General features: G+C 37.9%; 1 protein-coding gene across 4 annotated transcripts in view; it reads right to left on the bottom strand.

The window, feature by feature from the left end:
- The window catches only part of GRID2 (glutamate ionotropic receptor delta type subunit 2), a 684,189-nt gene that overhangs the window by 139,734 nt on the left and 526,735 nt on the right, over positions 1-17,720 (bottom strand). For all 4 annotated transcript variants that reach the window (XR_010783485.1, XR_010783484.1, XM_066548056.1 and 1 more), the window contains exon 9: positions 4,423-4,524. Coding sequence is in view for 2 of the 4 variants with exons in the window: in XM_066548056.1 (XP_066404153.1) it covers positions 4,423-4,524 (102 nt within the window). In the remaining 2 variants the exon portion in view is untranslated. The remainder of the gene's footprint in view (positions 1-4,422; positions 4,525-17,720) is intronic.

Raw genomic sequence — 17,720 nt, 5'->3', positions numbered from 1 at the left:
TGTAAGGTTTATGACCTGTTTTAATACAAGCTAGGTAGCTCAAAGGGACATAAAACAGCTATTAAAAAAGGCCTGTGCCCAGTCAGTAGCAATTTAACTTGGCCCTTGTACAGGTGTGGTGGTTGCAAGAGGAATATGAAGACAGGTTCTGCCTCTGTCAAGGAATATTAGTTTCTTTTTTGTAATAATGATTTAATTGCTACTATTTTGGGTACTACTGCAGTCCAATATACCTATATATATAGATAGATAGACAGATAGATAGATATACACAGTATAATACATGCCTCAATTGAAATAATTTTTCTTAAAAGACTGGGCACTAGGGCAGAGATAGAGCTGCCTGATGGAATCAAGAGACTTTACAGAAGTCCACAGTATTCAGATTTGAAATTGGGGGAATGGGATCAGGACTGCATGAGAAAAGTGATCACCAAAAATATTGGGAGAAAGTATAAGAAGAATTATCTATGAGACTATTGCACACTATTATAAAATATTTATTCAGTATTTAATGAGCTATCCTGCACATAATCTTTCCTGAGGTTGATCTTTATTGTACAGTCAGTCACTGATGCTTCTGCCCTGACATTTTTAATGCTTTATCACTTCTGTTTGTTCCTCTGCATATGCTTAAACACTGTCAGTCTTATTTCATCTTCCTTATGCCTGTCCTTTCCCCAGTCACTCTGAAAGTTACTCCAGCTTCATAAAGAACTTTTTTTTTAACTTCCTTTAAGCCAGTATTGGAATTCAAATCCCAAAGACAGTTTCAGCTTTTAAAATCAGGCCTTAGCTTCATATCTTATGTTTCATCTCTGAGTGGTAAATTCAATAGAAAAAGGGACTGAAGATGCAGACCTCCTGCCAGCTCAATGTCCCTAAAGACACTGTCTGCTTTCAAATTTCTTTCTTTTCTAATCTGGGCAACAAATGCTCATGAATTAAATACCAACCACTGAGAATTAAACTAGTCCACATACGATAACATTTTCCACTGTGCAAATGATGTTTCTTAATTATTTTTCCTTTCTATGCTTATCTATCCTTTTGCCAAGTCCCTTCACTACATCACATCCCACAGTGCCCACTTGCAGCCCAGGGTGACCAACCTGCAGCTCTCTCTGTGCAGGTAAACTGGGTGATAACTCTTGAGATACTGTGTACAGGGATGTATGGCAAAGCATAATTCAGCATGGCTTGCTGTTATCTGTCTTTCTTTTATCCTGCCTGTCTTCTCAGGACCCTCCAGATATGAAAATACATTTCTGTTTGGGAGCTGTTTTGAATTTTCATGTAGAGCCACGAGGATCTTTTGCACCATTAGGATACTATACCTCATGCATTTTCAGGAAAGGCTCTGTACTTTTCAGTCAAGGTTTTAATGCTTTAAAACAGAGAAATTCAAACTTTTTCCTATTTTGAACAACAGGGGATTTTTAAGAAAATACTATTTTACAAATACCTGCTGGCCTATTCATCATCAAATGGACCAAATCTCATTGCATTTCAATGTCTTAATATTCACATGAATAATTCAGTAATTGCTGTGGCCAATAAAATGATATTATGAGAATGTCTGCTGCATTTTAGGTCTTTTTTAATAAAACTGAATAACTGAAAAAGAGAAGAAATTGAGACAGCCAAAATGGATATATAGCTAAATTTTTTCTTAGGCAATTGTTCATTCAAGACACTCTGAATTTGTTTGGAACAGCTATGCTGACCTTTGATTGAGCTACACTTCAGAAACTCAGAATACATTTCAGAAATTCACCAGCAAGTGACTTGAACTTGAGAGCAACTTGTCAAACACAAAGTTCAGACTTCAGCTTCATGTATGGAAGCAGTCCAAGACAGAATGGAAGCAGTCCAAGACAGAGATATCTGATATTTAAGTTAGACAAAATAAGCCTTTTCTAAAAGTGCAGAAAGTGTGGTACTAATCCAACTTGGATTAAAACATTGAATTATGTGTAGACAAACATGACCATAGTTCTCCTCAGAATAAACCAGAAAGAAATATTTCTTATTGCTATTTATGCAAAGGAGAGAATTCACATGTACTGCAGAAGAGCCAGGATCCTCTGCCAAGTGAAACCAGATGATTTCCAGTCTGGGGCTATGCTGTATTCTGCCATACTCACAAAGAGATTTGGGATAAGGTCTGCAGATACATAGCTCATAATTATTACGCTTACTTAGGGAAAGGAATTAGTAGATGGATGTGGATGATGGAAATTGTTCAGCATTTGCTTTTTGAAAGACTGAAGAAATAAATCACAATCATTTATGATTTTCAGACTCCAGAAGGTTTAATTTCATTAGTATAATGCAATATAAACCCAGGTGTTGCAATTTGCTATTCTCTCAAATTCTACTGCAATTAAAAAAAAAAGGTCCTTTTCAACCTGAAGGCATAACAAAATGAAATTGGAAGAGGAGAAGGGGTGCTATCTAAAAAGGCATGAGAGATTTGAACTTTTAACAAAGCCAAATTATAAATTAATGTAAACTTCTCGACTCTCAATGAAAAAGAAACCTATTAATATTCAAAGATATTAATATTTAATTTTAACACTTGTTTCCCTGGATCAAGATCATTCTGTTAGAAAATGGCAGAATTAATAACAATAATAATTCACAATCTATATAGATTCTTTACTTTTCACAGAAATGTATTGACTTAATTGAACAACAGAGAAAGAGATGGAAGAGAAAATACAGTGAAGATCACCACTAAAATAAAGTTAATTGGTGAAATCCCTCCTGCTCTCACATTCAAGGTAAGAATCACACATTTTCATCACAGGTTAAATACAAATCTCCAGTATTGTCCTTCCCAGAAGATATAAAACTAGTGAGGAGACTGAAATGCCCTGTGCTGCGTCGAACTTTAAATTTCTGTCTTTACTTTTATAATTACTGTACAATCCTAACAGGATAGGTAATTACTTTTGTGTATCTTTGCAAGCTGATATATATATCCATGCTATAATAACATGAAAGAAGAAGCTCTCTGTCAAGGGAACAAAGATAACTGGGGATAAAGCAGGAACAGTGGGGAGAGAGGGAAGAACTACTACTAAAAACAATGCTAATATTCTAATTCAAATTTATTTTTCTAGGCAAAATCCACAGATCATTTTTGTCAACAGATAATTATACTGAACCAATTAATAGGAGTATCAGGCAAAACAGAGACCAGCCACTGCCACCATGATGCTATTATGATAAACATTCAATTAAAGTGTAATCTTCCCCCTCTCTGTTAACCCTTTCTTTTTTTTTTTTTTTTCCCTCTCTGTGAATTCATTCCTCCTTGGCTGGCTTTTGCTGTTTTTGCTGTTGTTTAGTTTGGTTTTGGGTTCTTTTTTAGGTTTGTGGGGTTTTTTTGCTTGTGGTTGTCTGGTTTGTTTTGTCTTGTAGATTCTACCACAGGAAGTTCTCTAATGTACTAAGAGCTGGAACAAAATGCTCACCCAGACAGGTAAAGGTGTCTAAATACACATGAAATAATGGGAGGGGTGTGAAACTGCTCTGTCCGTGGTACTGACATGCTCTGGTGATTTCACTTTTGACCCCTGACCCTTTATCATGCACTGTCAGCAATGCAAACCCTGAAAACTCCTCAGCTTGCTGTTTATAAAAAAGTGCTGGGCCTTTAGACACTGAACTCAAACACAAGTAGAGGGCAGCAAGAGAAATAGCTCAATCTAACCTTGACAGTTCTGCAGCCCTGGATCAACTTTGTATTTGGGCATTGGTCCAAAGAGGCCTGTATGTCTCATATTTTCTTTATTTTTTTTCTCCACTCTTAAAAACTTCTCCTCAAGCTAGGTTTATGGCAGGGAATACACTGGCCTCATAACACAAATTCCTATCCTGGTAGACATTGTCTTTTCAGCGTTAAACCAAGAATTTTTCTTAATGTAAGATGTGCACACAGGGGAAGAACCTGGCTGACAAAAAGCCAGGATGGGACAGTAGATGTTTTACCAAACTAACATTACTTGACCTAAGCTGACCTTGAATATTTTCTGAGTGTGACAATTTGTGTTAGACTGCACACAATTTGCCAAGGTGTTTGGAATTGAATTATTTAGAGCTTCAGCTGGGTAGCTTTAGCTAACAGTTGAAGCTTGCCCTTTATCAGCTCACATGCTTGTGTTACCTAATTTAGAATGTGCCTGTGGAAGAAACAGGTTCTAATGTGTTTGATTCAGTCTGAAAAGTGCTGTACTGATAAACAATTTTATTTTGTGGAAAATTATCAATCTTTCTGGGTTTTTTTGTGACCAGCTTAAATCAGAGCCTCTTACACCAACTACCTTCTTGGTAAAACCATGCATTTAGTAAAAAGATGTGGCAAAAGGAAGAAAATGCATTCCTGCTAGTGCAGAAGGATGAGCATCTGCTTACCAGCACAGTCACCACACGCAGAACCACTCCTCTCATGTTGTTCTCCAGCTTTCTGTCTGTTAGTGACCCATTCAGACCAGTTACAGGATTCCAGCAGCCAAGCTAAAAGAGAAAACAAAAATCATTTTCTCATTTGCCCATAAAATTTTGCTAGTCATTCCTGCTAGGTGTCTTTAAGCAGGAATGTATGAAATAGACAGAATACCTTTTGGACTCAATGGGATGGAAACTCAGGGGATGGCTTGTGCACAGATTCATCTTGAAATTGAAAATTAAGCAATTAAGGATATCATGTTTTGATTTTAAATACCAGTGTGCAATGGATGACAGCATCCAGGATTTGGGGTTATATGAGTTGCTTTAAAAGAGGTCAGAGAGGATATCAATATTAGTGAAAGACATAAAAAGTACTGTACCTGTAGCAATATTTCTACCTTACTTTCATTAATACACTAATTGGAGAAATAATAGCTACCATCATTTTAGCACACTCTTTGCTCCAGCCCATCATTCCTAGTGGAACTCTGACAAAAGGAATTACACCAGCTTTAATTAAAGCTTATACTACTAATTGGTAATGAAACAGCAGTGATTTTAAGCCAGTTTAAAAATCACATTTAAAGATGATTGAGGAAAAGACCATTGGATAGGCACATCACAGGATTGAGAGGGTACTGCAATAGACTATGCAGAAAAAGAAGTTCATCTATGCCATTGGTGCTATTGTAGTTCTTAAGTTCTTGGATGAAGCTTTTTTGCTCAGGAATGTGTTTAGGATTATCTGCCTTTCAATCTGGGTGTAGTAGATACTGACTTGCAATTCAGCTTCTCTGAAAATGTAACTTGCCTGGGATTTTCTATGACAGTAGATGCTTTTTTTGAAGCACAGAGAAACAAATCAATCAACCACACATCCCTTAGCACCACACACCAAGACAACCAGTTTCATTTTTTAAATTCATTTCCACACTCAGCTGTCCTGCACAATTACCAGTGCTAAATCTAAAACCCAACAGGAGGACAATGATTGACTTCAGAGGACGTGGAGCAGAATCTCAATTATGGCAGGTAAACCAATTGCCTATGTGAAGTCATTACACAGCCAAAGGGACAGACAGGCACCTGTAGCTACCAGTTCTTGCTCTGAATCACTTCTCCATGGACTGTGAATGAAACCTTTCCAGGGATGCTCATCTTCTGACTCCTATTTAAAGGAACAAAAGGTCTTGCTTCCTCTGATAAACTGAGACTAACATCAGTAGGGTATTGTTGGGTCCAGTGGCCTCTACTAAAACTATTCTCTTGGGGAATTCAGCACCATAATCTGAGAGAAACACAAACTGTAAAAAAAATGGAAAATATTACTGTAAATTCACACAGAGTCATAGAAATGGCAGGTTGCCTCAAACCATCTGAAAGGGTTTGTAAAGAAGGGAGTTTGCTGACTGTGCTTGAACAGGAATTCACAGAAATCATTATTTTCAGCACTTCATGTGAAAAGGCTTTGTATATGTGTTTCATAGATCTTTCAAAGTGAAATAGAAGATAAAGACCAGACTTCAAGTAAACATATTTAACCATTTTAGAAGTGGTAATCTGAAAGATTTGTTTTCTTCATTACATCTATTAGACTAAAGCAACTCCTAAGTTTTTAAATTTCAATATATTTATATAAATTCTTTGAAGATGCCTCCTTGGGAAATGAACATCTCAAATAGTAAACAACAAAAAATTTCTGCAATTATGTAGAATTGGGTTTGTCTTAATGGTGTCACAGGTCTTTTCCAATCTAAATGATCCCATGATTCTAGGTTTCCTAGAGGAACATGGCCTTAAAACAATGTCATCACTTCTCTCTGCTGCTTTCAGGAGTACTCAGAGCTAATTCTTGCCCTTCTGAAGTCAAGGTTATCCTCCAGACCGGCAATGAGTGAGGGTAATGCTGAGCATACTTGTAATCACAAGTAATGACTGAATCAAGGATCTAGTAGATCCAAACCCCAGAGAAACTGAAAGCAGCAACAGGATAGAAGGAGAAACAAAACCAGGAGGTGTCCTATGAATCTCTTGAAATTGCTCATCTTTCCTATGGCTGCTTCCAAATAAAAGCACGAATCATCCCCGTTTGGGTTTCCCCATTTCGTGTTCCCATCCGATCACAAAGACCAGCAAGGAATCACAGCAGCCCTCTCTGCTTCTTCTGCTCCTCCACAGTGTACCCAGCTGCCCTCTAGTCATGGATGGACTACTGACACCTTCTAGGTCCTCACCACTCCCCTGGAAAAGCCCTGCAACACTTTGAGTGGAATAACCTAAATGCTGGAGTGTATGGCCTATAATGGAACAGGGAAATGCAGCAAATGAACGTGCACTGCACTTTGTAGGTGTCAAACCACTGACATCCCATAAAGCAAAGCATTTCATGGGCAACATTTTCGTATGAAAAATAGTGAAAACAGTACTAAGCTCAGAACAAAGCTGCATTAAATTAATTCAGCGATTGTCATTCTTAGTCACACAAAGAAACTAATTAGAACTTAGATACAATTAGCATATCCAAATGTGTTGGATGTATAATTACTGCAGAAACTCTGTTGCTTTTGCCAGAACTAAAACCCTAGGAAGTTGCTGAAGAGCCTTTTTATCCTTTTGAAGTTAAAGTCCATTTTTAATTATGCACATTAATGTGCACATATTTATACAATTAAGTTTTTAGCCCAACCCTACCTTTTTTAAGGCAAAACCCCCCCACCAACATAACATTTCTGGAAATTCAGCATAGCACTAATTTTCCTTTAAAAAGGCACTTTTATTTTCAATTATTCTTCATTTAATTTTCAATTCAATTGTTCCTTTATGCAGCTCAGTCACGGTGAAGACAAATGTGCAGTGTCTTGCCAACAAAGTTGAAATTGATTTTGAGTGGGAGCTGCTTACTGTTATTAGGAGAAAACAAATCAACATTTATTGATGACAATTTGAGCTTGTCATTGCAGCAAGGAGCAAATGTAACTACTGCTGAAACATTGAGATGGGGGTGGTATGAAGCTCCCTCTTCAGCTTTGTCTCGTTTAAATGCTTCTGCAAAACATTTGCTGCTTCTGCAGTTACTTCCTTTTACTTTTGTTCTCTCTCTGATGGTTGAAATGAGAGAATAGATCAGACAATAGCAGAATCGCACATTAATTCGGGTGGATTTGGGCAGATGGGTGATGGGAACTCTCTTACTGAGCACAGTGCTAGTCATCTTCATACCACACAAAATTTATCATTTATAGTGCTTTGAACTTCTGTTTCAGTTCTTTTATTTATTCTAATGACAGCTTTCACTCTGCCAGGTTTGATATAATATGATGAAGATGGAAAAGTTGTCAGTCTTCCACTTCCTTTGATACCCAAATTGAAATATCTTTCTGTTCATCCCACATCCCAACTTGTTATCCTCACTGTCATCATTGTTGAAATGAGCTTTGTTCTCCTGTTTTGCTGGCAAAGCCAAAAATTTTCTTCCCTTCTTCATTAGAAATTTTTGACTATATGAACAATGCATTATGGAAGGTCTTTAATTTGTATATCAATATTACAGTAGGCCAATCCTATTTCATGTGTACTTACAATTTCATTATTTATAAGGAACTTGGAACACTAAAGTCTATAATGCCTTTGCGACAGAGCTTACAGCCAGTTTTCCTCCCCTACTTCCTATGCAACCAGTGAACTCTGCTGAATATCCGAGAGCTTTCACTTCTTTTCCTGGCAGAGTAAAGTGCAGATTGTGTCAATTAATCAAAAAAAATACATTGGCCTGGTATGGCCACAGTTGAGGACCATCAGCGAAAATGAATAAAACCAGAATACTGCTACAGATTAATTGCTTAAGTGGTTGTCACTACATCAAAGTTTAGAGTGTTCTGCTGCTTCAATTAACATAGAAAATATACAGGCACTAGTTTATCCAATGCAACCACCTTGGAACTCAGGCTGCATTACCAGAACACAAGGGTCAAGAGCAGAAAACAACTCTAGAGGAGGTGCAATGGAAACCTGAAAAATAAAACTATACCACATCTGCAACCCAAATCTATAAGGACATTGGGATCACTGACTCCTCTTTCATTTATTTATCTGTCATTTAAAGAAAAAAGTCCCAACAATACCTTGGTTTTAGTATGGACAGCCTGACAAAATATTTCCAGTGGAAATGCCCAGGACAGAGGAGTTCATAGAGAGCTAGTGAGTCACAGAAAGAGCAGCCTCCCTGCCTGGAGTACCCACATGTGCTTCAGAAATTCCATCCTCAATTTTCACCTGGGTCCAACCTGCTTTCGAAACTGAATTCTTACAAGATCCAACCTCAGTGGAAGAAATGTGCATTAATAATCCTCTTTTCCATTCCAAAGCACACTAAATTCACAGAAATGGAAAAGATCCCATGAAGCTGTCACAAAATGACACTCAGCTGGAAGATTCGAGCTCCCAGGAGTGTCGGGAAGACATGAAATGGAGCGCACAACAAAAAATGAAGAAAAAGGTAGAGTTTCTTTTGGTGGTGTGTGGATTCAGCATTTGCAAAATTTTCTAGGACACCAGTTTAGGTAAAATTCAAGCAGGACAACCCAGAAATTGTTTTGCACGGAGTATTCCTCATGCCTCTTGTCAGCTGTTGTTTAATATGTCCAAGGGCATCTGGAAAATCAGACATTAAATCCTATTGCTTAAAGACTATGTCTTAGAGAAGAAACACCATAAAAGACATATTTTGGTCACCAATATGATACTGTCAGTTATGTAAAAAAGTAGCCAGATGCTCTGTTAACTGGTTAAATAGTCCTTTCCATTCAGCTCTTTAGCCAGCAACCAACAGTTGATCAACCAAATCTGCAAAAAAATCTGGTGGCCAGTGGTTAACTGAGGCCTTTTGTACCCCTGGGCTTGATTAAAGAAGTAAGGATCTGTTGTTTTTTTTTTTCAGCAATTTCCCAATAGGATTGGTTAGCAGGACAGATTTCTGTGTTTAACTGCTACTTTCACCAAAGCTTAGGTAATAGTCAGCAAATAGTAAGTTGCTAAAATCAATAGAAAATACTGTGCTCAACAATTGGATAATGTATAGAAGCATTTGTTTCCCCTACATTCTGTGTGGTGAAATCTATATAGTTCTGTGCATTCAGTTAATTATTTTGTACAGTGTGTTTTATTGCTTTAATTTGTCTCTGGCCTAGGAGGAATGGCCTGCCCCTAGACTTGCTCTGTTATTTTCAAGCTGTTAGGAGGATGTGAATACTCAAGATTAGTTTTATATCCAGTGTGCTAAGGATTGTAATTGCAGAAGCTGAGGTGGGCTATCTGTTTTGTTAACTGATCATAGACACAAGTGCAAGTGACCTCAATAGAAATTTCTTTCCTCAAAGCCAATGCACAAGGCAGAATAACAGTGAACAGAGTTAAATAAAATATTTTGCTTTGGGGACTACCCAAATTTTCTTTTCTTACTGAACTGAAATAAAGAAGCTAATGGAAAGTTACAACCTGCTGTTCATTTGCCTACTAGCTACTGACTCAATGTTTTCTCAAGGACCCAGACTGCTGCCAGAAGTTATAATTGGGTATTTTAGACCACTGACAAATGTTGAATTTACAGGGGAAACAACACAGACTTCATAGGTATTCTCCCACTGCATGCTCTACTCAAAAAGCTGATGCTCAGTGCTTAGGCCAAGCTTCTAGAACCTAATGGTATAATTTTTCAAATGTATAGTAAATCACCACATCTCAAAGAAAATGAATCATCTCTCCCAGCTAGTGGTGTCATTCTAATGATCCCTGACGTCTCCCCCCACCATCTCTTCATCTCTGGCTTACTTTCTCTATTTTTTCTTTCCCTTTCATTTGAAATTTGGTGGTCTTAATCTATAATTGTCCCCTTCCATCATCTCTCATCTTTGGAAAATACCCTTTTTTCCCTTCTTAGTCCCTTTTTTACTGTGAGTTCAGTACTCCCAGCAGCTCCCTGACCTGTGCTTATCTTCCTCTTTCCTACACTGCAATACCTCTTGCCATCCATTTCTCTGTGTACTTTCAGTGTATTTTCTGTCCTCTCTGTTTTTCTTTCCCTTGATCTTCCTTTCCATTTCCTGTGGCTTCTTCCTGTCCTTTTTGTTTTGGTTTTTTTTTTGGTTTGTTTGTTTTTTTCAGGGTTTGGGTTGGTCAAGGGACATCACTTTTCACCACATCCAGCTTTGACTCATTTTTGGGTCTTTTCCCCTTTCTCTTTGCCCTCGGATCTCCTTTTCTCTCAGGCAGTCCTGTCAGAAAACTTCTCCCCTACTCCTCCTTCTCTTTTTGTGTTATGAGGGAGATGGGACTTAACAAAATAAATTACTCTATAGCCCTGTTTCCTTTGCTTTCATCTTTCCTGCTGTTTTCTTTTTTTACTCCCATCCTCTGACAACCTTACCGAACTCTGAAGAAAAGACTCGGGCAAGGATAATAATGAGTCACATGTTGATCTCTTTTCCCACTGCCTCCATATTTCAATTAAAGGCAAATACTCAGAAAAGCCTGTTCTTTGACCCAATACTGACTTCACCTCTTTGCTAACAAATTTCTTCATACTGCCAGAGTAAAAGCCATGAATATCACTTTCTTTTTACACTGGAAGATTTTTCGCTGATGTCTGAATTATTCCAGGGTAATTGAAAATACCAAGGAAGTTCAGGTTTGTATACAGTTTAAATTTAGTCACTTTGATTTTTAATTGCAAATGCTTGTCTCCTTTCTCATTAAGCATATTAAGAGTTAAAAAGGATGTCTTTTATCTAAGTCATGTCAAGCCTGGAAGAAAACCAAAAACCTTCAAATCAGCTTTTATAACTGAATTGTTATAAAAATATCAAATTGTTAAAAACCCATAAAATATATTACAAATTTATAAAATTGGTATAAAAATACTGAATTTTTATAAAAATATATAAAAATATTGTCTGTTTTGTCCACCACTGCATCTTTATGAAATCAGAGAAATATCTTCAAGGTTACTTCTCCAGCTTGTATTAAATCACAATATATAAGCTTTTGATACCATCATAAAACCCGGGATCAAACCTATTCAGTGAAAAACAATGAAAAGCACTGTTTTCCACTTGGTTGCATGAAGCTCCCTCTCCACAGGTAGCAAGAACACACACAGAGCACATTTCAGGTTCTCATCAGTTCCCTGGCAGTATTCAAACATTCTTCAGCACACTCCCAGCTTTCCCCGCAGCTCAGTAAGGTGCTTTTTTGAGAACCAAATTTTCAGAAACGGTTTGTCAAACTAGAATATCAACAAAACTCGTTTGCTGTTGCAGGGCTCAAGAATTCTGGGGGCAGCATTCCAGTAAGAAATCCAAATAGTAATAGTGCAGAGTAAACCCACCACTGTTCCTTTTGGAGGGAAGTGGGTTTACAGAGCAGCATTCTGAATAAACCCAGTCCAGCAAAGCCACTAAAGTGAATCCTCCAGAGTAAAGTGGCCTATAGTGAATGCCCTGCTTCTGCAGCAGTGCTACCAGTGCTGAGCTGCTTGGGCCCCTCCACACTGCACTGCAGTCAGCTGGGTGAGCATGGATGCTAAGAAGCACCTTGGCTTTGGTTTTTTTTTGCAATAAAATTCTCCCCTTCAATATAATCACTGAATTAGTAGTCTGGGAGTCAGCTCTGGAAGTAAATCCACATGGAGAATTGTGTATTAGATATATCACTCTCCAAGCTGGGAAGAAAAAGAGAGACTCCTGTGTAGTTCCAGCCCAGGAACTGCAGTAGCAGAGCAGTAGCACAGATCTGTGCTTGCACTAAAGAAATCGGTGCTCATTTTAAAGGAAGCTGGCAAAGAATGCATGTTTAAATATACATGGGGCCCAATGAGGCTACAGAACATCTGGACTAATCTGAGTGGCACCTCCTTAGCTTTTTTTTTGAAGTGTAAGCAGAATTATGGCACATTGCTTTCACAGTAAGGCATCAAGGAACTTTACATCTGGTTATCTTTTTGTACAAATAACAATGTTATGAAGTATACTTTTTTCAGGCATAGCATTGGGAATCTCCATTTTAATTTGGCAGGCTAAAGGATTTTAAATGAAACAATACTTCAGCACTATTTACTCAAAAGTACATTTAGTTATTTATTCAGCTACTGAATGCTCACTGGGCACTACTGCTGTGGTTGTTTTCCTCAGGCATGAAACATGAGTTCACTGGACCTGGTGGAGGGTGGAGAATGTTCCTAGGATGCATATACCATGGAAATACATGTCCTGAAAACCTTGGAAATAGAACAACCTCATTTCATACTATACTTAGCATCTTTGTCATTGCTACACAATTCTCAACTTCACCATGAAACACCAAATAAGAAAAGGACACAGAAAAACACCTCCTCTCCTTAGTCGAGGCACAGATGTACTGACATGAAAACACTTCCTCCAAATACCACATACAAAGTCAAAGAGAGGCAGCTGTGATAAGATCACTATTTTTATCTCAAAGACTGTGGGTCCCTGTCTCCTCAGACACATTCAGCCTCTCATCACCAACATGAAGAGCAAAGGAATTAGCATGTAGGTATTGTGAGAACACACACCAGTGTTCAGCACAGACAATTTCTATATCTTTAAGCATATCTGTACCTGTCCAGAAGCTGTTCAAACTTACACAACATCAAAGTATCTTACACTTTCTGCTGCTTGGCACAGCAGAGTTTGCCAGCTCTTTCTTAAATGTAGTACAAAGAAAGATGTGACAAGAACACCTCCTTTTCATACATGCTAGTGCAATGTGCTTCCCAAGCATGGGGGCTAGGAAACAGCTGCTCACAAAGAATCAACACCAAAAAGTAAATATTAAAAAAAAAATGGAAGAGAAAGAAGGAAAAAAGCAGATGGACCATGAGAAATTTGCATGAAAGGGCAATTTAGCTTATTTCCATTTTAAATGTGCATACGTGAAGGAACTGTGGAGAGTGCCTAAAGAATGAACAGCTTAGGTAAAATGTGACAAATCAAAACAGGCTTTTACTCAAATTCTTCAAGTTTCTCACTACAGAGGAGCTAAGATGGCAATGCAGCAAGAGTATCACTACATGACAAACTGCTTTCCATTGATTCTTCAGATTCCTGGGATGCTTAAATGAGGAACACAGAAATGGAAACAGTCTTTGCTTACACATAGATCAATACCCTGTTTCTAAAATTCAGGATTTATTCTTAGCCTTGGCATAAAAAAAGAGGTCTGCTAAGTTGGGTATGTCATAGACTTACCAGCTTGATACTGGCCAGTAAATCAAAGCTGCATTTTTCCACTGCTTTGTTAGAAAATATTACTCCAGTACAACCCATGCTCACAGAGTATAAGGCTACAGAGTCACCAGCTTTTTAGTGCACTATGGACCAGATGTTACAAGTGATTTACTGGACCATATGTTTTTGAGAGTTTGGTAGTGAAGAAAATAAGACTGTGGGGTGTTTTCTTCCGCTCCTTCAGCACAGAGATGTTTTCTTAGGAATCAGAACTATTAGTAAAACAATAAAAAACTTTACCACAGCAGTGACCAAGCAGATTTAGTTACCAGTACCAGCTCCCAGCTGAGAAGAAACATCACCTTCTTCTGAAGGCTTCTTTTGACCCTGACACTTGGGGCAGGGGAGAACAGAAAGGTAAGAGTGAATTTGAGGAGATGGCTGTGGCCAACAACCTGCATTACAAAAACTAACTTCTTCCCACTAAATTCAACTGCAATGAAAGCAGCTGTGCTCACCTAGAGTCCTGAAGATCAGCACAGGTACCAGCAGCATTGAGCACTGGAAAGTCTCTGAATGATGTGGTCTGGTTCATACCTGGAGTCCCTCCCTCTATGGGGTCCAGGTAATACTTTCTAAAATTTTTGCCTGCAGATGGTCTAGCCTTAATTGCAAAGCAAAGGCCTCTTTAGCATCAATAGACTGTTACTGAAATCACCTTTGGTCCAAAGGCCATGAACTGCTACGCTGATAACCAAATGTTACACTGAGAATGGTGAAAAGCAATTCCCTAACTACCAACACTATAAACTCACTTTCAGCACAGTCAACACATTCAGCTTCATTCCTTTCTATATGCCAGAGGGCTTTTGCTTCATCATTAGGTAGCAGAAAGGCTGTCCCTAAACCAGACCTGTACTTCTATGGCCTTTTGATGCTGCCTCCAATGACATTGAGGAGGCATCATCACCTGGCCAGCAGGAAAAGTGTAATTCTGACTGGTGGCTCCTGGCAGCAGTGCTGTGGAGCTACCACAGCTGTGCAGAACCTGTTTAAAATACCTATGCTACACTTGTGCACACTACACAACATGCATGGTTGAGAGCAAATTTTGAGTCCACGAGGTTTACTACTAGCCAGTGCTCCACTGAAGAATATCTAAATCCTATCAGGATCTGTAAATAACTACTTCAGTGGAGGCACATGCAGGAGTGGGTACTTCTGCATTAAAGAAACAGAGGCATTAGTCTGAGTAAATTTCAAATGCTTTCTTAAACATTAAATGGCAAGTTATATGCTGTAGAGTATCTGAAGACTTAAATAAAAGATCCTCGTGGAAAATAGTAACTCATTAGTTTAAAAGATTAAATGGCACATCTAATAAGCCCTGTCTAGAATAGCTGAATCACTGAAATAAATTTTTCTTACAAATGAAAATCACTGCTCTAATGACACTGGAATTTGCCACAAAAATAAATTAGAAATACATCCTAGCAATTAAAACTGCAGAAACACGTGATAAATCTGTCTTGAAAACGATGAGAATTATATTTGCTAGAACACTATATTCCTACAATAGATTCACACACACTGCTAAAATTGAGTAAAGAAAACAAGAACTTTAAACCACTGAGAATTTTCCTTTCTTAGTTTGAAACTGCAAAGATCCTTCTAAGAACATATTGGCTTATATAGCAGTGATAATTTAATCAGGTAAGTGATTACTGTGCTCATCACTATAGTCTTTTTAGGATTTAATTTTAAGGGATGATACCTATTTTAAAATAATCTTTTAATTTGAAAAGATCTACTACTTTTAAGAAGAAAGAAATATCTGTCTTAAGAGTACATTACGAAATCAGTAGTTAGGCTCAAATTACCTTACCAGCCTCTACCCATATAAGAAATTTCTTTCAACTGAGAAGGGTGGCTTAAAAATATCATCTTTCCAAATGCTAGACAGAGCCCAAAACCAGAATCTTCGAGTATTTTAATTCCCACACCTATGTGTACAGCTGCATTGTCTCCCAATGCACACTCAAAGCTTTTGCCTGGGGACACTGATCATCTTTCAAGGAGCAGGCCCCTAAGGTTAACAGCTGCTGGAGAAGGTGTAAATGTCTGCAGGACTAAGAGTGCTTGCTTGAAAGCTGACCCTTGGTGGGACTACTCTTGTCCAAGAGCTCACCTCCATTATAGTTTTGATGGAGAACGCTAATGGCTTTCATAAACTTAGAAAGAAGATATTATTACTAGAGCTTCAGATGTTAACAAAAACTCCTCATTAAAATTTTTTAAACTTATTTTTTTATTTTTAATATCATGATCTTTAAAAATTTCCCTACAAAACTAACCTCCATTTATGCAATCCTGGGTAATATGCTTTAAGTCCCTCACTTCAGGCTAAAGACACAAAAGAAGGAAAAAACCCCAAAGAGCCAAAAGAGCCTGTTACCTGGTGTGGCTTCTATCCATTGTCTAAAGCAGAGATGTATTCTATTAGTCTGTCAGCATTTGTTCTGTTTTAAACACTTTTCTCTGGCTGCTTTCATTAACTGTGTTGGCACAGCTATATATTACTCATTTAACCTGCACTTCATTGCACTCCTAATACAAAATCAGGTCCCGCAAACATGAACATGAATATAAGGCAGTCGAGGCTGGAGTCTGGGTGCTGTAAGCCAGAGGATTTTAGTGAAAATAAGCCTCACTAGGCTATATGAGAATCCAATCCTATCCCTACACCTGCAAATGCAACTATATTTTTTCTCAGAACAGATCCTGAGTGTGTCTCCATTTTTAGTACAACACCTGGGAGCTATGCTCAGCTCACTTTTCATTGCATTAAAACACTAATTAAAATGAGAATTTGTACTGCTATAGGAAACATAAATTGCCTCTATGCAAGATGCACTAAAGCTAAGTGAATAATTCATCTATTTTTCATATACAAATTTATTCATGGAATAATATCATGTAATAGCTCCTTTATGGATATTACAGGCAGTTTCTCCAAAGAATTCAATAATCAGAAAGCTGTGCTGGTTTGTTTGCCTGGGCACATTGTCCTTACAGGACACCTTTTTCTCATGATTGGACCGCCTGGCTTCTGGCATGAACATCTGCATTTACCAGTTCAATTCTTATCAGCTTTACAACTCATGAAAACACAGACCACATACTTTCTAAGAAAGCATTGGCAGTAACTTAGTGCAAGCATTTCACAGCACATGGCAGCCCTGCTCTCAGCAAGCATCATTGTTTAGCAAATTTAAATTCCTTGAACAAGCAGAACTAAGTCCTTGCACAAACAAGCTACTCTAAGTCCAAATCCGTGATGCCCAAACCTGTCTGTCTCATGGTTTGGTGATTTCAAGATAGATTTGAAAACTCAGAATACTATTAAAATGTACTAAACTGGAAAATATTCACTAATTTTCTTCTCACCTGCTAGTGGGATTCATAATTACCTCACTTTGATAGCTAAGAGAATTTCCTCAGTATTTCTTTCTGTTACTTCTTATGTGCTATTTCACTGTTGAAATCAAAGTATAAGTCACTCCAACAGGTCTATCCCTACCTTGAGTACACTGGCATTTGCTATTCCCATCTCAGAAATCTATATTAGGCTCACATCTCTTTTGAAAAACATTCTCTAATCAGCCCTATGTCTATGCTAATTATCACTATGCTCAGAATGATTACATTGAATAAATAACCTAACATATATAACATGTATTATTTTGAATTGTATAGGCTTCAGTCTCCTTGCTCATACAGAAGTGTCATTGCAGTTCTGCTGGTGTAATTCTATGAACCTGCTAGGCTTGTACAGAGAAGTAATATCTTTTATTAGACCAAGAAATATAGTCAGGGGAGAGAACGAGCTTTGAGCTCAGAAATCTAATGAAAGTCCTCTGAGACAAAAATCTTTCTTGTTTTTCTTCCAGCTGTATTATTTGGTCTTATAAAAGATATAACCCTTTCCCTGTAGGCCTGACTGTCCTTGGTTATAATTAC

The sequence above is a fragment of the Molothrus aeneus genome, chromosome 4 (genome assembly GCF_037042795.1).
Source record: "Molothrus aeneus isolate 106 chromosome 4, BPBGC_Maene_1.0, whole genome shotgun sequence".
In the NCBI taxonomy this organism is placed as follows: domain Eukaryota; kingdom Metazoa; phylum Chordata; class Aves; order Passeriformes; family Icteridae; genus Molothrus; species Molothrus aeneus.
This window is presented reverse-complemented; position numbering and strand designations above follow the sequence as displayed.